General features: G+C 42.6%; 1 protein-coding gene across 3 annotated transcripts in view; it reads left to right on the top strand.

Moving 5' to 3' along the window:
* Smash (smallish) overlaps positions 1-26,367 on the top strand; it is a 56,774-nt gene that overhangs the window by 23,041 nt on the left and 7,366 nt on the right. For 2 of the 3 annotated variants that reach the window (XM_071785347.1, XM_071785342.1), the window contains exons 2-6: positions 18,196-18,344; positions 18,717-18,905; positions 19,238-19,525; positions 20,097-21,599; positions 21,938-22,837. In XM_071785347.1, coding sequence (XP_071641448.1) covers positions 18,294-18,344; positions 18,717-18,905; positions 19,238-19,525; positions 20,097-21,599; positions 21,938-22,837 — 2,931 coding nt within the window. In that variant the 5' untranslated portion in view covers positions 18,196-18,293. The remainder of the gene's footprint in view (positions 1-18,195; positions 18,345-18,716; positions 18,906-19,237; positions 19,526-20,096; positions 21,600-21,937; positions 22,838-26,367) is intronic. The other variant, XM_071785353.1, reaches the window with a different exon arrangement.

The raw sequence follows: 26,367 nt of genomic DNA, 5'->3' as shown, positions 1-26,367 counted from the left end.
AGATTAAAGAGAAGAGCATCCGTAATAAAATGTTTCTTTTCATCTCTGGCTCTGTTTCTTCTTTCTTGTCCGAGCTGTCGACCAACTGACAGCCTGCTGATTCAAACACTATTTTTGCTGCACTATCCGAGTTCACATTGCTGCGTAATTATGCGTCTCGCGATAAAAATTTAAACGGATCTTTGATCAGGTTCTGATCGGAAATAAGAAAAATCAACTGATGTGTGAAGCTTGCATAAACTGTTGCACAATGTAATTGTGCGTTTCTTCCGGTACATTTTCTTTTTTTCTTTAAATGAAATCCTTTCGAATGCGTCATGGTGATCGGAAAGATTTCATATTATTAGCTAAGTATCCTTTGCGGACTGAACTGGCATCGACCCAGACATTCTCAAGATTATCAAGGTATTTTTGGCTCTGTGTTCTTACGTGGCGATTTAAATGGCAACGTGTTGGGCAACAGCGTATTTTATTTCCGCGCAGCAAGACAAAGTATCTTATCCCACAATCACATTGTGGTGATAATTTTTACTTTGCAGTATCTTCACACTAGACTTTCATTTCCATTCAGAGCAACATCCAATGAATCGCGGGCGATTCTCATACGCGTCAAATAAAAAAAAAGAAACTTTCGCAATAGCATAAAATGCACACCAAAAACTCTGATGTAATTTTTTTAAATAAAATAAAAAGACGAAAAAATTTATTTCTTACTTCTGTGGTTTTGCCATAATAAAGAGTTAGATTTGTATGAAACTTGTGTTTCTAAACGTTATTTATATGGAAATTACAACTGAACTCCACTTCCTATTGACAAGCATATCATTTAATAGGCATGTTACTCAGTCTACCTATTTATTGATTGACAGGTAATGATTACAACCGTAGCAGCAGCACAAAAGAAACGAATGCGGTTCAGGGAACTCTACAGCGGGTATCTATGTGATTGTAAAGTAGGTGTGGTACTAAAGTAGGATTAATTACTCGATAATCACCGAGAAAATACGCTTTTGCGCGCGCGCGGGCGCGCGTGTAATATATACAGTATTATGTATATGCATACATATTTCATAGAGTTGCAATGCCGCAAGACAACGTTATGAAATTAATCGTAAACCACAAGCATAGAAATAAAACAGCGGGGAAGGCTGCTGCAAGCGACTTCTTGGCAGATAGACGCGTTCGCACGTGCAGCCAAGTATTACGTGTTTGCGTTGGGTACAGCACTAATAAAGTTCGTTTTATTAGGATTGCGGATAGTGTCAGATATTGCTGGGTGTAACAGCTGCGTGAAATTGATCTCCCTTACTCCCCCCTTCGCGTCGTTGAGAATTTAATTACGATTATTATCATTCGCTTAGCCGCTTTTTGATATCCCGCTCCTGAAGTTCACGCGATGATTAAAATCGTCATGTTAACGTATAGGTCGATTAACATATATACTTGCGCGATGACGTATACCTGAACATATTACTCGGTCACGATTTATTCATATAAGTTATAGCCAGCAGAATTATTTATTCATGAGACGAACAATCGCACAATGCCATTTATATTTGATTACGAGTGTTGCGACACGTTAATTACACATGGCGTCTCTTTATATGATTATTAGAATCGGATTAATTAATAGCGTTCTCGCTTATCGGTGAAACTGATCGTGCGCCATGCAATTCCGTCTTCAATGTTGCCATTAAATTACTAATAATACGGCACCATCGCCGCACGCCCACGTTGCTTATACCTAATGGAGGCGCGTCTTAAGTCTTTAAACGGCAGCGCTAGAACCACGGAAAACGATTTCCTCGGCGAAGCATTGCGATAATGTGCCGCGGGTAAAACGGCGACGAACGTCGGCGTTCCCGGACAACAACGTGGCTATATGCTACCGGCACAAGGTCGTTGTGTAACGCCCGACGATGGAAATCGCGAGTTCTCTGATCTTAACGGCGAAAGGAAGGCTGTAAAGCATAGGCAACTTTGCAAAAGAGGAGAAGGAGTGTGCCTTGGCCACTCATCCTGAGTTTCCGCCTCGATTTCTGAAATGTCGGAGAGCGCTGGGTGTATCACTTTCCTCTTGGGTTATTCCAAGGGGAAAAAAAATTAGTATTACGAATGAAAAAGTTGCTTCGATCGTCCGCGAAATAATTTAATTCAGAGCTATAATTACTCCCAATCTAAAGATGCAAATATTCTGAAAGTGACAGATGGGAGGAAAACGAACATTTTCTGATATTTAATGTCTCAACATTAATTAATTGATACGATCTCTTTTCTTACATATAGACTCTTCCTTCTCTGAGCTTCTTCCATATTTCTGATTCGTTTTAGTTCGAAGCAAAAAGATAAGATCGAAGCAAAGAGATCGTTTCGCATGTATGATAAAGATCTCTCGAAACATAGTTCATCGACGACGCTGCGACTAGCGATAACTCTCGATGTCGCATAACTCCACCGCTCCTACGATACCGTGTTACACGATGTAAACGTATAAATAACTGGCAGCGGGATAATTAATACGCGCGAGTACGAATACGCGTACGAACACGCGAGTACAAATCGTAAAAGGCAAAATGGTAGGAGGAGTTCGAGGCGAGCTGGATGCTGGGATATAAAATAACTTGGCGTAATCGTCACGGAGCGGAGAGCCGCGAGCCGGTGTAACCACTAGCACGTAGATAAAAGGCCCACGTGTACGTGTGCGTGTGTGCGTGTGTGTGTGTGTATTAACCGCGGGGACGAAAGAATTCGCTCGTGCCGGTGCCACGTCCTTGCGTTTCCTCTCGAATGGAGGAACGCCACTCCTCTCTCGTACGCTCCACGATTACGTTCACTTTCTACCCTTGCCGCGGGAATACGTACGTACGAACGTACGTTCATATATATATATATATATATATATATATATATATACATGTAGCGCCGGTACCGGCTTTGATGCTTTCCAGCGAACCCACCTTTTATTCCGGTTGCATTCGGGGAGCACGGGGAAAGAGAACCCGATGCAATCGCGGGCGCTGCATCTCTCGAACGTTCGTTCACACGGGGCGTAGATTCTTCCTGTTTCCTCGTTTATTCGGCGCATTTTACGATGTATACTTATACACTGATGTCTCAAGCGGGGCGGCTGCGGCGGCGACGGCAAGTGGGAACGCGGCTCGTTACGTCTCGCGAAACCCGCGGTCGATCTCTATTTGCGAGGATGACAAGGCGTTAATAGCGAGACGCTGATAATTCCCGGGCTGACGTATCGGAACGTCTAGATCAGTCTAGATGATGAGATCTCTGAAGTGGCATCTTTCTTGCGACCATATCCGGATATCCGGTGTGCAACTGTCGGAGAATTTTCTATTCTGATCCATCCTAACGAGGGAGGAGTGTATTTCGGATACACAGCGCAGCAAATTATTACACAAAAAACATGGCAGTTAAAAAGGCTTTTAAAAAACTAAAACTTTGATTTACTTTAGAGAGAGAGAAAGAGGGGGAGGAGAAGAGAGGGGAAGAGAAGAAGGAATCTTAAAACCAGTTTTCAAATTCCAAGTCTTCAAGCTCCTTGATTCACCACTATCCGGCGCACATAAGTAATTATCTCTAAAGGAAACTATCGCGCGCGCACACATACAGGTGGATACCGTCGCGTGGACGCTCGTGGGCATCGAGGCAAGTCCGCAGAAAGCCGTGGAAAGGGCAGCAGCCGCGCTCCGTCCGTCGCGTCGTCCGCGAGATCTTTCGCGCGGATAACGCGATCGCCGCGCGTGTTGCTCCCAGCGAACGCGAGAGATCGCATCTCACGAGCGATCCTCTAATGGTCCCCCCGCGCGGTTTTATAAATGACGCCGATCTCGATCCCGATCCCGGTCGACGACGGTGGAGATCCCTTACGAGGCAATTTCCCCGCGATAAAGAGTCACTCGAACGACCTATGAAAATTTATTAGCGATGGAAGGGGAGGACCGAGCGATGGGCGATTAAACGATGGTTGCATTCCAGCGCGGAAAGCCCGGCCGATCGAAGACCGGTTAACGGTAATCTCGTCGCCGAACATCGAGCTCGATTAGCTTAATATGTAAATCCATGATATAAATTGCAAATTACGACGATACGATGCGTGAGATAGGACGCGCGCGCACGGCTATATAGGCTTTGCACTTGGACGCGCAGGGAAGTTTTGTACTTCCTGTTTACAAATAGGAAAAAGAACGGACAGAGACGTCGAGATTCATTCAGTTCAGCTCTGGCGCAGGATTATGGCAGGATTGTGTAACCGGGTCCCGAGGGAGCATCGGCCTCGTAAACGCATCTCTTCGCCGATATTTCATTTTTTTTTCCAAGAAACGAAAAATGTTATTTGTTCTTTTAGTAAAATGTTTCTTTCGCAGTTCTAGAGTTAAATAAGTAATATTAATGTCTGCGTCGCGTGTTTCTAGTTGTTTTTCACATGTACACGTTAACAAATAATCGTCGTAAAAGAAATAAATATGCGCGTTGTAACAAACAAACTGCTAATTTATAACAATGTCATTACTTAACAGCAAGAAAATCAGTAACCGCGAGAAATGGCGTGCCATTATTTCGTAAAAGAGAAAGACACGACTGCGTGAACTTTTGAAGGAGGCTGGAGGAAAAAGAACGAGGCGAAAGGTCGCAACAATCGTTCCCTCGAGCAAACGGTGATAAAAGTGAACGTCTTTCGAATGACTTTGTGTGCACGAAAGATAGAGAACGATGGAATTGAATGCGATCGATGAAAGCGTTTACGTCGATGAGGCAATTGAATGAAATGTTTTTCTTCTTCTGTCGGATACATTTCGTTAATCTCCAAAAACGTAGGATTTTGTATATTTCGAAGTATATTTCTTTTAAATATATTAACCCTTAAATGCCACCCGGGGTCCAGCGGACCCCAGACGCTTTACAATGATATATTTTCAAATGTTCTTGCCAAAAATGGAGCTCATGCTCCCATTGATGATAGTTGAGTGATTGACCTACCCGGTTGTACACTTAGCAGTACTCAGTTTACTTAATTTTTTATACTATGTTGAAATTGAAATTTTAACAATATAAGCATTTTATTCTCTTTTCTAAGCCTTGAACAACATTGAAAATAATTTTCATAACTAAATATCAAAAAATCAATGAGTAAGGAGACATTTTTCATGCTGGGGTTTTTTAGACCCCATGTGTTATTTACGAGATTCTTGAGAGGTGTGGCATTTAAGGGTTAAGTATATTTGAAACGATACAAAAGCTACATTTTTCTAGCCATGTTTAGGAAAAAATACGTTACAAGTACTTTTTAAAAATATTACGGAGTTTCAAAATTACAATTCTTGAAAATTGACAAATTAACGCGTGCGAGTATAGCACTCTCCTTAGTGCCACGTGTCATTTGTCTCACGGTAAAGCCGCTCGCATGAAATATACGGCGCCTATTCTTATAAAAGCTCAGATAGGTCATCGGACGAAAACGGATGGGTCCGCAGCTATTTTAAGTCCCTTTATTCCATTCCATCGTGGTACTCCTATCTCGGGATCGTTACCGGGCTTCAGTTAGACGTAGATTTGTTGTTTCTCGCGCCGACGCTCGAGTTTTCACGGAAACGTCCCTTTGAAAGGTTTCGATCGGGTTGTTTCACCCCGCTGTAAAATGGCTTCGAAAGTTCGACCTATTTTCTAAAGAAATTTGTAGACGGTAAATAATCTGTAAGACGATCTTTGTTTGCAGACAAACGCACAATTTGATCGCTCGTCAAAAAATCACCAAAAAATTATCACACACATACAACTTCTAAATCAATCTGTGACTTCAAAGTCAGAGCTTGAGATACAATAAAATAGGATAGGTAGAGAGGAATAAATAAAACTTTAATCGTATCCATATTTTTTCTTTTTAACACAATTAGTAACAATATATTATAAGCAATCCTCTTTAACACTTTATAGAATATCGATATATTATTTTACTATTTTATGCAATTAACATGCAACCAACATTAACTAAATGGCACTAATGTAATATTTTATTGGTCAAAAAAAATTTTTTTAAATAAATTAAGCTAAAATTGAAAAATTTACTTTTCACAGAAATGTTGCATTACTTAATTATTTTCGTCTTCGACTTTCTGCTTTGCAAGTTTGAAAAATCTGCGCGAGATATGCACGCCTTGCAGTTGCAGTCATTTATTTTTAACAGTGCACATGGTATACGTACCGCGCATGAAAACCAATTTTGATATCATGCCACATCTTTACCGTTTAACCGTTCGCAGTAGGGTGGGATGGGAGGGGGCGGAGGGAATTTACGATAGCCCGATGAAATAAGCAGTTAACGAGCGTTCCGTTTAATTGGAATCCGCGTCTGTGCCTGCTCATAATGTCGCACTGTCGGCGCCGACCGCGTTGTCGCGCGGACTTGTGCGCCACTTTCAGCAAATTACAATGTTCGGTGACATTCTCCTACGGAGCGGCAGACCCGTTACCGGGCTCGACGACAAATTGCGACATTGCTAATCACGTGAATTGCATTAATTCCTTTCGTACATTTCGCGCCGATGCGGACGGAATGCTCCTGTGGGAGTATCCCGATCAATTCGCTCACTCTCGATCGGTGCGCTCGTTAGCCGGACAAATTTTAATATCCAAAATCATCGAGAACAGCATTCGACTCGTCCGTTGAAATATAAATCCGGTTTTATCTCGCGACGATACTCTTTCATGATTTTATGAGGCGCGAAACGTAGCTCTTTGTGTCAAAGTAATTAACTGGCGGGTGTAAAAATGTTCCTACACATTTGTGTACTCGTCTCGACTCATAACCGGCTGTTGGACCTAAACGATTCGCCAGTGCAGTTAGCACGAACTAGCTTAAATGTATAACAAATTCGTTCTTGCTTCTTCGAGACGAGTTTCCTAGGCATTTCCTAGCTTCGAGACGCGCTTTCAGGACAGCTTCGAAGTAGAAACTTCGCTCGTACGATCCAAGTATGCCGGTCAGAAGAAGGCTGCTGCGCACGCCCACCGTAAATTTTAGTACGTCATCTCCGAGGAACGACCTCGTCCCACAACCGGCACTAAACTCTTTTACGAGCCAGGCTGCAGCCACGTTTGCCGTTCACGGATGTCGTTGACTCGTTTTTTTCCGTCCTCGTCCTTCCACGGGCAAGCGAGCCTCGGCCGAAGCCCCGCCGGCAGTCTCTCGCGGAGAGTAAACAAAACGTTCGGGAATCGCCTGAAATCGCCCGAGAATCGTTCAGGCCTTTCCTTTCACTCGCGGGTGAACGATAATTCGGCTCGATATCAGGAAGAAGGAAGTCGAGAGCTCGCGCGGAACTGACCGGCTGTTTGGCTGGCCGCTGCAACGCATTGATAGATAAGATGGGGTGAACGCACTTCGCTCTTCCGCGCGATGCACCCGCGCGGCCGTTCTTTCTTTTCTTCTTTTTCTCTTTCTCTCTCTCTCTCTCTCTCCCTCTGCGTCTTTTCTAGCGGCATAAAATAGAATGCTTCGTCTACCCGTCGTTTACCCGATCGGTAACCGTGGAAAATTATGATGTTTTTATTGCGGCTTTTAAAAACAATGGGTCACACGAGTTAGGAGCGAGGCGTGCGCTGCGCAGCGCTTACTGCGCTACAAAAAATTACGAGCGAAAACATTTGTTTTACAGCGAGAATACGAAGCGTGTATTATCCTTGTTGCAGGCGTTGTCCTCTCTTTTATAAAGCATCCATTTCGTAAGTTAGTTTGCACGATGCGACGTGAACCGTCTCTATAAATCGTATAACGCAGTTTTTCGCGGTAAAAATGTCTGTGGAGTGCCGAATGAAAATAAAGCTCAGCTTGTTCCGACTGTAGATTTAGCGGTTAACTCACACGCGAGCTTCTTTCAAGCATGCATAATGAATGATACCTTTGCAGTCGCGTGTAATACCAAACGTTTCTCTAACATTGTACCCGTCGCGTCTACCGAGACTCATATCTCATCCGCATTATCAAGGTAAACGAGGTAAATTTACGATCTACTTGCGCAGTCATTAAACGAACGTGATATAAGAGCGATAGATAGGTATGTGCATTCGCGTGTTTTGCGCCTTTCGATTCCGAGTGAATTATTAGAAATGATAATTATAGCGATAATAACACTAGTTTACAAATTTTTATTCGGTTTTTGCTCAATCAATAAATGCCATAAACTTTTAAAGATATAGGTCCACACTACATATATTTGAAGGAAAAAAAATATCCATCACCACATTTTATTTAATTATATTTTTTTTTTTCAAAAAAGTATAAAATAAGTGATATATTAAAGAATAAATTGAAATACCTATATTTATATAAAACAGCTTAGACCACATTGACAATACGAATGAAGTATGACTATTAATAGAACTATACTATGGACGCTCGTTATCAAGGCTGATGGGACGAAAACATGATGGGATGATTCATTTATTATCGCTGGTCTCTTCTAATAGTAAGAGAACCAGACCTAACAGCTTACAAGATGAGGCATAAAACGTTTTTAATATCGCTTTTGAATTACAAATAAAGTTATTGCAAACATAAAAGGTTGTATTTAACTTTTTACTGTTACTTTTTTTCTTTTTTTTTTCTCAAGTTTGGCGCTTACTATTTATTGCAAAACTTTGAAATTGCGATAGAGGCATTTCTAGATGTGTAGGAATTTTTTGTTATATTTGTATTTAGATAACAAAAACAATATTAGGAAACAATCTTTGGTCATGGGCAAAAACAAGGGGTAAACTAGTGTTAATACATTTATATTATTCTCAAGTTTCACCATGTACACGTGGCTATACATTTTTTATCTCTTAATCAGAACAATTCACTCAATACGTATCTCTGATAAACTTACGTGATATGAAATGAATCTCGAGTTATCTGATATGCAGCACTTATCGCCGAGCTTGCGAGAATCCGACAATGACAAACGTGACTCTTCGGAGGTTTAAATATCGGAGACCTTTACGACTTTCTCCGTATCTCGCTGTCTGATGCGGAGGGACGGGAGAGAGCTGGCGATACTAATTCCAAAAATATATCGCCAACCGGGGGGGTGATGTTCCACGGTCTTGCTCGTATTTCGGTCTAGGGTAATGCACGCTATAGGGAAACACGCCACTGCTGCTCTCGTAGACAGAAAGGGAGAGAGAAAGAGAGCACGCACGTGCGCGCCATATGTCGTCACCGTGTCGCGTAATTTTTTCGTATACGTGCTGAACCTTAAACCGTCGGCTAACATATCTTCCCGACAATCGAGACGAGATGCGCCCGTTCGATCGAATTGCGGAGTTATGAGAATTCGAGCGTGGCGTTTCGCGATCAAACCGCTCCGGTTTCGCCGTTCCCTGTATCGCTGTATTAATAGCTCGCGCTTTTGGCAGCTTGCCTATCGCTTCCTTTCATTCATATTCCTGTTGCCCCGTGAGTTAGTAGGGATAAAAATAAACCTGGAGTATGAGGGGAGGGGGGGGAGCGATCTTGTTCAACAGGAGCATCGCCGGGATTCCGAACTATGCAAGAAGAAATTAGCTTTGGATCGCGCGGCTTCGGAATAAGGGACGTGCGGCGATTAAGACGGAACAGACGGATGATTGTTCGAGAAACTTAATTAAGATTTGTCGGATAGGCGATGGAGAAAAGATCGAAAAAGGAATGATAAGAGAGAAAAATTGGAAAGTGTAAACAAAGTAGCTGTGAAATAAAGTAAAGCGGGAGAGATCGATGGATTTGCTTTTACCCTGATAATAGGCTTATCGATAATTATTAGTTATTAGCCGTAGCTAAACTGCACTTTTAACTACGACGAATCTGGCGTGTTTGTAAAAGCTAATTGTCTCAAGGTTAATTGCCATGTGATCGTAAATAAGAGAGTGGATCATGTGAATTAACATTATACTGTGATTATGTTTCTGAGTTTTGTTCTTTCGTCTCTTTCGATTCGAAAGGAACCTTTCCGAGCTCGAGCTCTCGTCAAGGATAACAACTGGGATATGCAAACGCACGAAACAATTTTTATATACATACGGATGTAATGTACATTTGTTTTAGAAAATCGCTCTTTCGTAATTCATAAGACCTGCATTCCCGGTTTTCACGCAACATACTTTCTCTTTCTCTTACACATGTGACGATCACACATTTCGTAAAGTAATTTAACCTTTGGCAGTCAAGTGTCAGCTGTTGCAAGTGTTATCCTAATCTTTCATATGTCTCTCTATACAATTTTCAAAATAAGTAGATTAAGTATTTCGAGTAAGAAGAGAATTATATACAACAAAAGGGATCACGAATAAAAACGATTCTCTCTAAATTAAGATATAAAGTGATAATTGTATTAAATAACATAATTATTGAAATATGTACAAATGTTTTATTAAAATAGGGACGTGATGCGAAACATTTTATGATTTTTATTAATTAAATTTAAAAAAAAACTGAAGAAGATCGCTTTTTATACTACTTTTTTACAAGTGCAAATTTATTCCGCGCACCGTCTCAATTTCCGTTGCCGGGAAAGGACTTTCGTTACAAAATATTCGGAGGATCGGGCGGTCGAGTGATTTCTATAGCGTGCCACCAAATGCTAATCACGGCCGATCGGACAGAGACGATATAATCGCCTCCGTAAGTTGGATAAACCGTAATTAAACCGAGTAATTTCAGCATCAACTATTGTGCACGAAGAACGGATGCATGACGTAACGTCAAATGTAGGCCGTTGGAATGCTCTTTTTTTCCAGTACGGTACGCGACCACACGTCCATATGGATCACGTGTCGGAACGTTGTAAGGCTGCAGCGTAATACAATTACGCTCATTGCACGTTACCATTGATTTCGCCTTGGAGTGCGAAGAGTCAACCGCAAAACTCGTCAAAAATTACGGTGTTTTGATCTTTCATATTTATAGACTGCAAATGTTCTCTGACAGTTTAGAATAAAGCAGAAATAAATCTAAAATACTCGGTACGAAAAAGAACATAAAATAAAAGTCTCAGGAAAAGTTAAATAGCTTGTTATCCGAAAAAAAGAGCAAAAAATATAGTGTTCATTATTTCAAGCAATTAAAAATATTTTTCAGGATATGACATTTCAGATATTTATTTAATTTTTTTAGTATAAAATTATATCTTTTTTTATATAAAAATATGCAGGTGTAACTAATAATTGAGCTGCTATTAGGTTTTTAAATTAAGTTTTTGCTACGACTATGTTATGAATATTTTGCAATAAGGCGGCAAGTGTCCGATAGATATAATTATAATCGTTGATTTTCTGAAAGTACACGTTCGTGTCTGACAACATTGTTGCATAGTAATATGTCACGAAAGTTTACCGGCAAGTAGGAGTGGAAATATATTTTCACCGTGTTATAGAAACTAGAGCGGAACGAGTCGAAGCACGAACCGATGTATAAGGTTTACCGTAAGAAAGTGTCCTTCCCTTTGTTGTTTTCTAATAATACTCCAGATGCATTCCAGAAAGATAGCAAAGAATATGTAAATTTCACGTTTAAAGGGCTATTAAAAGCTAAGTGTCAAGGAGATTTTAAAGAGCATTTAAGATTATTTTTAATAATTAATAAAAATAATTGTTAAATCTCGAGATTGTCGTCTTGTTTGGCTGTGCTTAAACAAATTAAGCAATTTTTAGGAAGGAATATTCAACTCCATGTTCACGACTGAAACCGGTTAGCTTAGAGCATATATATATACTAGTAGATAATCGACGAATTGAATATTCATATTGATTACAGTATGAATCTAATTAGTCAATTTCAATCTTATTTCTTTTCTCAATCTCTATGATTTTATGCATCACTGGGTCTTGTACGCATACGTTTCGTTCGCGAGCACAAAGTAGGTTTCCCTGAACATTCTTATTAAACTTGTCGAGTTGCAAGTGCTTCGCATTTCCTCCTGGAAAGAAAAACGCGTATTTTCCTTTCTTTCTTTTTTTTTTGCGAAGGAGGTCAACGCATAATCGTGTCAATTCCGCATTTCTGGGCCCGAAGTTCGGGATCTCGCGAAGCTCTCGCGATTCTCTCTCGATGCGAACGCTGCGACCGCGTCCGATTAATCTTTGCGCGTACCAGCGGCCGGGGAACGTCTATTTATTGCTCGTCGCGCGCCAAGGATGTAGACAATTTCCTGGTTCAAGTGCACCCAACGAATGCAACGTCGTGAACGCGTATCACGCGCCCCGGGTATTCGGACGACGTAAAAAGACCCTTCTCTCTGACGAGATAGCGCCTCCGCTGCTGCGCCGCGCATATTTATACAGCGGACGTTTATTGCACACCGAAAGGCGATGCAGCTCGCAACTGATAACCCTGTCTCTTCCGACGCGAACGACGGCGATGACGCCGAGGTTCGTGCTTTCATTTAACGTCTCTGCTCTTTCTCTCTCTCTCTCTCTCTCTCTCTCTCTCTCTCTCTCTCTCAACTTCCTCCTGCTTGTGATTAGCTCCTTTAGCGATCGGTTTCTGCTACGGTGCATGTGCTGCGGCGTATAACGGCACTGACGAGGCATTGTATACAACGTATACAAGTCTTTCCTCTTGTCTTTTCTCTTCACATCATGAGAAAACATCGCGGTACATATAGGATCACTTTGCGCCTGCAGGCGGTTACTTTGCAACGCGATCAAAGAAACTTCGAAAACCGGATGAAATAATTTCAAGAGGATGATTCATAAATATATTCCGATTTCAACGAGCGATACGCTGCTTGCTTTCTATCAGTGTGTTTCAATGTGCAAGCTTGCCTGTGCGGGATTGCACCATGAAGACTCTTCAGCTTATATTATTCAGCTTCGAGAAAAATACAAGTTGACGTTCAATAACGAGTATACCTTGTACGATAACGAGTCTTCGCGAAATTAATGAAAACGAATAGACATTTATAAATAACTCGTGAACTCAGTTGGAGAATTTTTAGAGTTGACGTTCATAGATCTGTCGAAATATCGTTTCTCCGAAAAAAATCGGCAGCATCGCACTTGCCTCCCTTTCTTCCATCGCGAGCTACCTCTGCGGACCATCACGACCACGAAGATTTATCTCTCGCGCTCTAATTGAGTTCTCAGCGAATCCGATCGCGATATAAAGCACGCGCGATATCTCGGGGAGGAAAGAGGAGGAGGAGGAGGAAGAGGACCTCGTACGTCGCACACGTACGCGCGATTCGTCGTCGGTCGCGTGGCCCGCGAGATGCAGCTTTAGAGCATCGCGAACGGCGGCCACCTCTCTTTCTCCCCAAGGGAAGATGAGGGCATCGCCCTGACCGTGACCTAGCCACCGCTCTCCACGGGCAAACAAACGTGCACGTACGCGTACACGTATACGTGCAACATCCTACGCCGCGATCGACGCACGCGAAGTGGCCAGTTTGTACGGCTCTCGGGCCAACACACGTGCGTATCTCCTCGACGTACAAGGTGTTCCACCGCCTGCGTGTGCTACGTCGTTGTTTATTGCTTAAAAAGAAAAAAAAAACCCGACGGGACAATTCTTCATTACAGTCTAACCGTCCTTGAGCCAGGGATATCGCGATTGCGATAAATCCTGAGGCTTTTTTTATTTGGAAGAAAGATAGGAGTACGACGTATGATTAGAAATCTTATAAAATGAAATCTTGTTTGTTTAGAGAGAGTGTTATATCACGCGTATCGCGCTGGATAACATGATTTCTGTCATATCATAGAACTGCATTATGTTTTACTTTTTAGAGTAAATTTGTTTTATTTTTATATTCATTTTTGATTGATAAAAATTGTAATAGGTATCACGCCCCTATATTTTTCTTTTCACAAGTCATCTTTCACGTTTCGTTCGCGAATATAGTAGCCAAAACAACACGAGACGTCAATATTGGAAAATTCTTGACAAATAATCGCGAGATAGCCGGTACAAGCGCACAGATACGCGCTCCTCCGGCGCATTTCTGGATGCACACGTATGCAGCATACACGCGTAGGAGAGGGCACTCACGATCACGCGATCGGACCCGAGAAACATGCCTATGCGTGCGTACCGATCGTATGTACGGGGCCCGCATGCACGTCTGGACCGACAGCGAAACCGGCCCAAGCCAAGAACTGCCTTCGCATTCGCGAAGGTTGTGCTTTTCCTCCGCGCATATATATTTCGCCGTGGATTTGCCGCGCGACGTCGTCTCGGTCCAGTCGCGTCGCTTACATAAGCGCGTGATAAATCCCCAGTCTCTTTGCTCCTTTTCGTCCTAATGGCGAATCAAGGGTACCCCGATACCCTTGCGTCTTCGCCGTTTTACCTCGTGGAAGCCTCGAAGAAGCGAAGGCGTAGATCCTGCATGCAGCTTACTTATATCCGCGCAGATGGCATTTTCCTCTCGACGACTGACTCTTCTGCCTCAATAAAGCAACTTGTGAAATACGACGAAAATTAGCGCGTTCTTTATACAGTGTAAAAGTGTAAAACAATTTTCGAAAAAGTTTATCTAGACTTGGAATTATTTTGACGGTGTACTAACACACTTAATTTGTTGTCGTACGTTTTTATTGACGACTCTTGAGTCATCCCATAAATAATTCGGTATAAAAAGGAGCTTAATTTATTCTTAGCTCAAAAACGAAAGACTTATCGCCAGGGGATTAAAAATTTAAAATTAAGATGGGAAGAAGTTGTAAATAATAATAGAAAATAAAAATGTCCATTTTTTTGTTTTATTTCAAAAATATCTACAAAAATCGTATTACTTATGGGATGACCCAATACGTAACGCATTCAATTGATACAACATATTTGCATACTAGTAGTATCTTAGTTTATTTCTTCTCTCCGGGCCGCTTTATTTTTTATGTAGTCATTTATGACACGGCATATGTAATTTATGGCACACGCGTCAATTGAGGGTCCTTGACAGCACACAGCCACTGCTAATAAAAAAGTAGCGTAGAAAGCAGTTCCTATAATACGGCCGGGATCAACGTCGACCAACCGTAGATGAATTGGACGTTCTATAAAGGAGGCAGCGCGAGCTTGGCGTTTATGGTTTATGATGACCAGAGTGCTCGATGACCGTAAAACACCCTGACATAGTTTAATAAAAGACCGAAGCCCGACCAACCAACGGGGCTCGGTGGCATAAAGCAATCGTTTTATGTACCATAAAATGTTACGGCGGCTTTTCGCGCGAGGGGGCTTGTCGCGTCTGAAAAAAAGCATAAAAATACAGACGACGAAACGTCGCGACGCTCCACGATAAGCGCGTATCCAGTTCAATGTTCGCTGCAAGCTGTGCGCGGCTACGGAACAATCGATCATTCTTGATCTCAATATGGAAATATTTATTCATCATATCATTTTAACGTCGGTCGCATCAATCGTTTCTTCCGAGTTGTATACACAGATATCGACAGCTGAGAATAACCGCCACTGCGGTTACGCAACAATGATCGTCTGTTGTGCTGGCAATGAGTGAAACTTCGTGGAAATCTATCCAGGTCGAGTTTAAAAAACAAAGTCACTGATATAATTTGTCATGTAACATTAACGCGCGCGTGCTGAAAGAAGAAACTGAATTATATTTCTTGCCGTAATATCATAAATAAAAAATATTTTAATAATTAATATATCAACATAATACTTAATCAAGAGCGAAGTTTTATGCATTAATTTATTTTTTCAAAAATATTTTCTATGAATGCTGTATTTTTTTTAATCTTAAATATTAATTACAATTATCATAAACAAACATTATATTTCTTGGAGCGTGTTATCTCAATAATGATAATAATTGCTAATAATGAGAAATAATTCACAATTGTCAGGCAACGATTTTAAGTAATACGTTATTCCTAGTTCTTCGGAGCATAGTGATTAATTGATTCGCTTGCTACTGGCTTATTTGCGAGACGAAAGACCGTAGAAGGGTAAAACGATGAACGCAATTAGCTTGCAGGGATAAAAGGGATTTCATGTTGTGCCGAGATGAAAAGATGAAAAACGCTCCGCGTAAAAGGACACACGCTCGTAAGAGTCGTAAGATTCGAAAAATACGAGATTATTTTGGCGAACTGACGGATTTGCCATACGATCCAGGCGGCTTTTTAGACGCGGTTGCACGCACAAAATAGCGGGCCGCGATATTTTCAGAACGTATGCGACTGCAACCGCGATCCGCCGCCGTGCTGCACCGGGATGCAACATGGCATTGTAAATTGTGCCCCAGTGATGTTATAGATACATAAGAATATATTTCTTTGTGAGCTTATGAATATTTAGATGCAATCTCGTGGCTGTTGGTTAATTAATTTGTAATGTGGATTATATAGCAGGCTTGATAATGAATGTTACGCATTCATCATATCCATTTAAATTGAATTACTTTTCTCACGAATGTTCTGTTCATTGCAACGATTTGATTTTTATTTTTGTTTTTCACAATATTCATTGATCCATAGTTCTTTTAGTTCTTAATAAATACTCTTATAAATGCATCCCGATTTTCATTATTTACCACAATCTATTTCGAAACGATGATTTCAGCAGCATTTCGGAAGACAGCTTATATATCATTATGTAAATGCTATTTTTGAATGTCGAAAAGTTGTTTCTTTCTTTTATTTGTCGACGGAGAACGAGCGAGAAAAATTATTCGTACAATCTTATGAAACTTTTATTCCTAGAGCGACTGGAAAAACGCACTGAACACGCGATACCGTCACGACATGACACTTGATGCTTTAATTGCGCATATTCTTCACGCGAGCGTCGATACTCACGCTTCATCGGTCTTTAGCAAATTTTACACGAAAGCGCGAACGTTGATGAAAAAATTATGTTCAAAGTTCAGCGAGCGGAAATAATCGGATCGACTACAGTTCACCGCGGTCTTCGGATAAACTAAATAAGACTGCTAAGGAAAACGCAGACTGTCACGCGTGTTCGCGCACGAGCCAAGCAGCGACAGAAATATCCAGCCTTGACTTCCTCTTTTTCCTTTTTTTTTATTTTGTTTTTTCTCGTCAATTTCCTTCTTCGAAGACTGCATTCCGCGCCGTTCGCTCCAGAACTGCTTGCTGAAAGGATCATTTGCTCTCGGCGGAGTCTGATGCGCGCGCGAGCGATCTGAACCGGACAGATCTGAGAAGCATAGCTGCTCGCCGACGCGTCGCGTCGTGTTGCTCGTCTCTGCGACGCGCGCGATTTGGTACACGCCAGTTAGGCACGATCGTCTACCACGCCATTGAAATGATCGCGATGTCATAAGTGTCATAGGGATTCTATCGACTGGCGAGCGATGCAATCGGACGTATCGAAGTCTACGACCCCGGCGCGACATGCTCCGCTGTGGCGAACGAGCGGCAGCTATATCAGCGAATGCATCTCGATGTGCCGTACCGTAGACATCCGCGAGATCGGGAAAAATACGATTTGAATCGCTTCGGAGCGTCTTGAGATCGTTCCCCTTTAAAAATTGAAACTGAAGACGTTGACGAAGTGGTCTTTTAAAAATGCTTTATATATATATATAGTTAATTTTATTGTAAATTGTTCAGGGGAGAGAGAGAGAGAGAGAGAGAGAGAGAGAGAGAGAAAACGATACAATTCTAAAATATCGTGGAAACTTCGGATAGAATTTCAAGAATTTATCTTTTTTATTGCAAGTTTGTTTTAATTTTTGTTATGAGATGGAGGTGATACGTATTTTGGGAGGGAGCGCTTTCGGAAATAACACACGTGTAGCGGATATGACGCGTGAACGTAAACCGAATATGATAATATTTGTGCGCAGAGCGATAAATAGTTTTGAGACTTCAAGGCGAACATCAGCTACAAGTGAAAGTCTAAAGCGAAATATATCTGTGATACAAAACGAATCGATTATTCGCATTATCAGATTTTTATTTTTTTTATTTTATTGCAAGAAGATTTATAAATTAATGTTACCGAGTTATTCTAGTTATTCTAAAAGAATATCTCCACCAAAACGAGCATCAAAATTGACTATAAGTTATATCGATGAATCTTTTTTATTATTTTTATCAGAATTTAAGTAATTTTGACTTCGTTAATCACATTTCGTTGAATATAAAACGATCGAGAGAGGCAGGCTTTATTATATATTTCTTATCCAATCGCGTCAAGATTTTCTATTAATCTTTAGCACTTATTTTTGACAGGAACAGGACTTAGGATGGGCCGAGCCATGCGAACAGGTGTCGTTCAACATTGAAGAGGAGTATCTTAAAAAAGCGAGAGAAGCAGGAAAGCGCGAAGGATGCCTGCTTCGTCGCAAACCGCCGCATCCGAGCGGCGAAACGAAAGAGTGGTTAGTACCCGTTGCAAATGTTTTCTTTTGTCTCTCCAAAAGTGATTATGTTTAAAACGAGTTAAATACGCAAGTAATACGAATTAAAAGATAGATTTATAATGTCCGAGAAAGAGAATAAATTCTATAGGTTCAAGATAGATTCTTTTTTTTATTTTTTAAATTATATCTGCGTGATAACGTTTCTAAACGCTTGTTTGTAGAGAACTGTCTACATATACCACTCCACTTTAGTCTATACAAACATTATTTGAGATTAGAATTATGACTTTTATCGTTATGTATATGTAGATATTATCGATGTGTTTGATAAAACATGAAATGTATAAGAGAAGAAATATGTCGCATATGATCTCTTTTATCTTTCCACAGCCGACGCACGAACCACCGAAATTAAAAACGACTTTAAAAACGCCTCCCAAACAAGCGACCAATCCTTTACAATTCGTCAAAGTCGGACCATGTTCGCTGTATCGAACCGCGCAGGAGCAACTACAGAAAGTCCAAGAGGTGAAGAAAATCAAACAGGAAGTCCGCGATGATCCTGAAGATTGGCAATCGGTGAGTAACTTCAAAAACATTGTCTTATTAATAAAAAGGAGAAGTATTCGGCACTTGATAGTCTTGACTTTAATTATATAATTTGTCATTACAAAACGGATTATATTACAAAAACGTAATATACACCTTTTGTTTTTTATTAATCATTATTTTAAGATCATTAGTAATTAATCGAATTAAATATCAATATTAATTTTCTTATTGAAGTTAACTAAATATCATATATCTTGATATATTATTACATATTTTATTTAGAAATTTATTTATATATGTAGAAGATTAGTGGGTTAGTGTAATTTTCTTAGTAATGAAAGGGAACATTCCGTCCGTAGAATTTGGATAACTGGAAGAGTAGCCGGAGGAAGCGGCAGGAACATATAATCGAGCGGGTGGTCGAGGTGAAGAAACTCGAGTTAGAGGAGCACGACCGTCAGCGTCGTCGGAATAAGACCTTCTCGGAGATGATGGAGGAGCGTGGTAACAGAGGCCGTAAGCTGAGCATCAGCCTAGCTATGTACAACGACGAGGACGCGAATGATCTCAGCGACCTCGGGATCGGTACCAGCAGCGGCAAGAGCTCAGTCAGCGGTGATACGCATGACGACACGCATAGTGTTCTGGTACGCATTTATTCAAACACGTACGTGCATAATACGCACTTTGTGTCAACTCGTTTTTATTGAGAAATAGTATTTCCGATTCTCCGTTAAATTTATTGACATAAATTCTACGGTCAGGAAAATTTATTTTTTTAATTCTTAATTTATTTATGAACACCTTTACATATTTTAAACAAATCAATGAGATCTTGGTCATTGCATAAAATTTTAATCTGCATTTTATTATTTTTTTTCTTTATTACGAATTTATAAATGTATACGAGAGTATCAGCTAGTGAATTTAAAACTTACCGCCAACATGGCAACGATCTCACCAAACCATATTAATCGCTTAGCCATGTCCGCTGTACGTTCTTATATTTGTTTATGTCATGTGTCACCTATAAACATTTATCTAGTCTTAAGTTACCCGTCGCGCGATCAATAGTCATTTCTATATTAGATCGACAGGAAGAGAGTAACATTACAAGTTAAAACGCACCTTTTTCCTATGAAAAATCTTATAGATATATATTCTCACGAAAACAACTATTATTATTTAATAATATTACGCTCGCTCGTCAAATTTTAGAGCGACAGGGACAGCGAGATCGAGAAGAGCCATTCGGACGTCGATAACGCCACCGATGTGACCTCATTCTCAATGACGAGCATTGCAACGCTGACGACGACGGCGGCAACAGTCACGACTACATCAGCAACAGCAACGATCGCATCAGCAACAACGGCGACGACAGTGGATACAGCGATGGCATCGACGACGGCAACGACGACGTCTACCGCGAGAAAAATGTTCGGTGGTGCTTTTCATGACAATCTGAATCACAATCAGGAGTACGATTCCGGTACAACCGCGACAACGAGCTCGCCCGAACCGGAAGAATATACATACGAAGGCGCTATTCGCGGTTACGTGTCGAGAGTATCGCAAAACATACCGCGGAGATCCTTGACCGGGATCGACTCCAAGTTGGAGGCGGCAAAATCGTCGATGAACGGTTCGAAGACGAACTTGAACGACGATAGTAGTAAGTCCCCGCTGTCGGTGGTAAAAGTGGATATATTGAAGCGACGCGAGGTATTCGAGAAGGCGTCGCAGAAGAGCAACGACAACAAGGCGAACAACAGGCTGTCCGGTGACTTCACTGGCACGAAATCAATCAAAGAAAGACTGTCGAGTCTCGAGAGACAGAAGTACGAGACGGAGAATGGCGACAAGACCACCAACAAGACCCTCAACCGATTGTCCGGTGACATGAGCTCTATCCGGGAGAGGCTTACCCACTTGGAAAAGCAAGCTTCGGAGCGAGAGAGCAAGAGTTCCGTTCACCGTAAGCTCAGCACGGAGGATTTGGAGACGGTAAGGCCTCTCAGAGAGAGACTGTCCACTCTGGAGAAGTACAGCAGCAGCGACGAGTCCTCGGTGCCGACTACGACGAATGAGTCACGCTCGCACAACGGCGAGCTCACCGCCAGGACAATTAAGGATCGTCTCAGCGCACTGGACGCCGCTAGGGGCAAGGACACGACGGACAAACGGGGGCCCGCACACGTCGGCAAGCATCCGCTCTGTTTTCGTGATCAGGAGAGCAGAGTCGACACGTCGACGCCCAGCGAGAGGAGCTCGTCGCCCGACTCGGAGTACCGCGTACCGCGAGCCGTCTTCCACAGAAGTCTGGACTCCCTAGACGCGGACGCGTCCAGCGGCCCGGATACCTTTGAGCGCGTGCAAAGCCTCGAGGAGCTCGATTACGGACGACAATATCCCGCTTCGTCGTCATCCGCGGAACTCCTGAATGACACGGACCGCGAGGACTCGGGTATCCATACCGCGGACGTAAGTTGCTCGGTCAGCCAAGCAGACGAGCCGATCGATGAGGAGATCGTGCAGCACACCGGCGGCGCGATCGTCGAACGACGAGAAGTCATCGTCGAGGAGCGGGTCAAGCCTACGACGTCCGTCATCCAGGAAGACGCATCGACGTCGAGTACGATAGTGGAAATGCCGAACGACACCACGACGGCTACGCACTCACAGTTCACCAGCCACCGGGAGACAGTAGCAGTGAACAAGGTAAGGGAAATATTGTGGTGCTTTTGATATCTTAATTCAAATCCAAGAGTCCCATATTTTAAGAGGAAATATTCGTGTTTTCGTGACGATTTTTATTTTACACCTCCAAGATGTAGGCATGGCAACTTAAACTGAATTTTTACATATTTTTAATTGATACCCAATATTCTAGAAAAACAATTCCATTACTAGCTGCATTTTTTCTGATACGTCTATTCTATACTTGAAAAATCAGGTATTGAGCGCTATTTCTATCTTACTATCCTTTGTTCAACTTCTTTTCTTCTTTCTGGTTATGGGGTAACTACATATCAGGTTGTAACTGTTTGATTCTGTAGGGTACTGCTGACACCTCTGGGGAACTATCGACTAACAAATCACAGTCGCAAGCGCGCGTAGATACCGTTACTAATTCTAATACACTTCGTTCGCATACTTCCGTACTTCGCGCGATCACCACCCACCCGAGTCCCAAAATACCCCCGCGAGAAACCACGATCCCCGAAAGCCTTTCGAAACCGCGAACATTCGGCAAAGACGCGGCCGAGTTCAAGACAGATTCCGAGCCGAGTCCCAACGAGTCCATAGTATCGGCCAGCCTGAAGCTCTCCATCGAGCAAGCGAGACCGAAATTCGTCGGCCAAGCGAAACGGCAGAACTTGTCGAAGGAACACCTCTCCAATCTCCCTCAGCCGTGTTCGGACACCATCCCCGTCGCGGAGACGTACCAATTGTCATTTCCCTCCATCAGAACGACGACGATCCCGACCAGCCTCTCTCTCGAGGCCAGTCCGGTTTCCAAGCCCGCTTCATGCCGCACCACGTCCAAGATTCCCACCCCTCTCCCTCGCAAAACCGTCAAATCCTCGCCGACGAGTCCCGACTCTGTCTTGACCTCGTCCGCTTTCAAAACTTCGCCCTCGAAGGCGCACGGCGCGAACAACAAACCCACGACGAGTCAGTCTCCCTGCCCGATTCGGAGAACGTCCGAGACGGCGACCGTCGAGATCCCCTCACCCGTGTCCCCGCAAGCGAGTTCAGCGGAACTTCCGCCCTCACCCTCGTCGAGATTCGCCCCAGGGAGCGCGCGACGCCACGAGGAAGCGCTACCGCCTGCGGAACGACGTCGCACCGTGGTGGAGGTGTGCGAGAAGGTGGTGGTACCTCAGGGCAAGGCGCCCACGACGCCGCCGGTGACGCCGTTCATCACGGTGAACCGGACAATCCCCGTCGCCGAGGTTAGAAGCGAAGCTCAGCAAGCCGGCAACGCCTCGAAAAATTCCTAAAAGACGCGAGGACCATCTTTCCCCGACAATAACAACCGCGCACTGTCCTCCGCTTTTGGTCAGCCGCTAGACAACCCCGTGCTAGATCTCTGATGTATGTAGAGCCAACGTCTCATCGGGGGCGTGTGGAAAACGCGAGGGTGTGTCGAGGGTGTGAAACGCTGAGAGAACGAGGGTACCAGGAGCAACTCCGTCTCGTCGCTTCGACCTTAGCCGCGTGCCAACTGCGTTGTCTATAAGCCGGGTCGAACGGGTTGTACGACTCTTCTCCGCTTAACGTTTACACTTTCGCGAAGGTCAACCGGGTTTCGCTTCCAGTTCTTCGAAGACTCGAGGGAGGCTCCTTCGAGGGAGGGATTATTATCTTTATAAGGGATTTAGCGTTAGCGAGCGCGCGAATCGCTGTCGTCTCCACGCTCATCGAGCGCGAAGTTACACGTGAATCTAAACTACGTACAACCATCCGCTAGTCATGTAAATAGGCGCGACGCAGGTGCGAAGCTATAAGATAATCTCCGGTTACGATATGTAGACTTTAGATCGGATTATATGCGGAAACTCTACCGTGAAACTGCCGTTACGCGGTTAGTACGGCGCAACGACGACTTGTAATAGAGTTCACAATTGCGGCATTACCGATGTCCGCGACATAAAAGCGGACAGGGCAGCCTAAGCGCTGTCGAATATATGCAATATACGCCGTTTAAGAAAGACGTAACGGCCGATCTCGGCATTAATTGACTTTAATCGGCAGTTTAACTCTATCCCCTTTCGCGATTGCGCTTCGCGAGAGCGAGCGTACGGTCGAACTGGTTGATTAAAGTTCACCGCCGATATCGACCGTAAGCGGGAATAAACTATTGTGATAACACGTTCGCGATCGCTCCTCATCTTAATTACGATATTAAGTCGAGCACGTTAATTAAAATATCGGCGATATCACCGGGACCGTTTCTCCGAGGAGAAACGCTCGGATAATTTCGCTTGCGGCGCTCTGTAGCGAACTTTAAAAGTATACTCGCCGACACTTGGCGCGTGATTATGACTAATTGTCATGGAACTAATTGTCATATAAGCGGTCGACCGAGAGAGAACGAACAACGATGAAATATAAGATACACTGGCCAACGAAACCCTGCCGTGTCGTATTATTTTCTCACGCATTCACGTGGATTTTATCTCGCGGAAAAGCAAAGTTTTTTTTCTTGCTGTCTAACTTCTTTTTTCTTCAATTTTATTATTTGCTTTTATCACATTAATTTTATTATTTGCTTTTTGTCACATTAATTATCGTCGAGGAAAAATCAATTATGGATCAGTTGAAAGAATTTGCGTCCGCAGATTTCAATTTATTTTTTTTTATCATTTATTTCATCAAATTATTGTAATTTGTAGCGACATGTAAATTGTGAATTTTGACGAAGCGAGAGATCCGTTAAATAATGCAAACAACTTGTCGACGCAAATCTTGGCGCGGTTCATCTCCACGGTTAATAGGGCGCATAAATACGCTCTTTTAATAAACGGCCATGCGTTCAAAGTACGATGGACATATCGGCCGCGTGACGCGCGGTGTCGAGGGTCAATCGCGGTGACAGTTAATTACTAATAAAGAACCGACCGCGCCGACCGTAAAAAAAAAGAGCAGCCATGCGAGCCACGTCGCCGTCCAACGATATTTCCATCAACGGTTTGTCGCTCGTTTTGTCGGAGCGCGCGATCCGCTTTCTTTCCGCGCGTCTCTCGATCCTCCGATACACCGAAGAGGTAAGACGTCATGTACTCTTGATTGCTTCGAGCAAGCAGTCGATTTGCTTGAGCTGTGTGTTAGCCCCCCCGTGTGGGACACCGTGTCGAGACGAACGGCTTCTTTTTCTTTTTTTTTGTTCAGTAGACTCCCAGAACGAATGGCAATTTCACGAAGACACGCATGTCTGTACGGATAATAGACCCCGTTCGGGTTCAGGGCCTACCTTCGGAAGTCCTCCACGCGAAATATGTTCCGATATTTCTATGTCTTAATAGCAACGGTAGAGATGTGCGAACTATTCGAATACGAATCGAATCAAATCGAATCGGGTTCGGAGAATCGGTTTTGATTCGAATTCGAATTTCTTTCGAAAAAGAATTTATATTATACTTATAATTAATATTATTTTTCCACGTCAAAATATTCAATTTAATAATTATTATATTGTTAATTAAAAATTATATTTCAACGATTCGATTTGATTCGAAATCGAGAAAGATAATGAAATTCTTCTATTCGATTCGATTCGACATAAAAAATTCTTGATTCGCACATCTCTAAGCGACAACAAGGAATAGCAAGAGAGAGAAAAGAGATATTAGCATGTTGAAACAGTAATCGGGAGTCATCTCTCTATTCTAGTAATCTCTAAAGGAACGGCTTGAGCAATCTGAAATAAAGATAAAAATAATGTTGATGTCATATCACTGATAGTATCTGCCTCGTTTATAATGCGTTGGCACTCATCAGAATTTCAGGCACGCGCCTAATTTGTCGATGAACGGGGGATAAGGTGGGCCCTGATCGAATTCTTTCCTTATCAGTCTCATTTAGAGTCTCACAAATACATTTAGATTGTATTTAATTGGTGAATTCCATATCGCGTCGCACCTGCACTCCATCGGAGAACTTGTGCCTCGATAGCGGAGGCTAGATATCCCTCTTATCACTCTTTCTCTCTCTTTCTCTCTCTCTCCCTCGATCGCCGAAAGACACTTTATTGCGCCGTGTGCGCGAGCACAGCCGGCTTTTAATCAGCCCGACAACACCTGACATCACGGTGATCTAGTAGTTGGGCGATTTTCGAGGCGTGTGCACGATCCGCTTGCAACTTGAGAAAGTGAACGTAGCTTTTCCCTTTCCCGTGTGCTCGTCACCCGCATGCGAATTTCCGAGTATGACTCGTGAGGTAAGAGATACTACCGAACGGTTGAGCGTGTGTGTGTCTGTGTCTGTGTGTGTGTGTGTGTGTGTGTGTGTAAAGTGAGTCTTTTTTAATTTTGCCGTGTAGTGTTTGAAGAGATCGCGTGATCGAGTTGCTTCGATCGACTTTGGCACTTGTAGTCTTTCCTCGACAGCCTAAGAACGCTCATTTCGCTTTTGAAAGTGAACGAGAAAAAGTGCTGAATAAGCTACTAGCTTATAGTGTAATTTGTACATAGAAATGCAACAATTTTTTAAAAATTGTTCTGCTTTGAGAAACGGAGTGGAAATGAGAAGAGTCGCGGGGAATTAGATTTATTCTGAACTGATATATTAATGTTTGATTGGTCTTGATTTCTACGCAATTATTCTGTGTTCAATTCGATTAAAATTGATCCGACGTTTCTCTCATTTCAGACGCGTTTAATCGCATTTTTATTCTTTATTCGCACCTCTGAAGCTTCTTTCTTTTCAATCGCTTATACATTCTTATAATGCTTTATAATTCCTTTTAATTTTTAAAAAGGGC

Source organism: Temnothorax longispinosus, chromosome 1 (genome assembly GCF_030848805.1).
Source record: "Temnothorax longispinosus isolate EJ_2023e chromosome 1, Tlon_JGU_v1, whole genome shotgun sequence".
Classification (NCBI taxonomy): Eukaryota; Metazoa; Arthropoda; class Insecta; order Hymenoptera; family Formicidae; genus Temnothorax; species Temnothorax longispinosus.
This window is presented reverse-complemented; position numbering and strand designations above follow the sequence as displayed.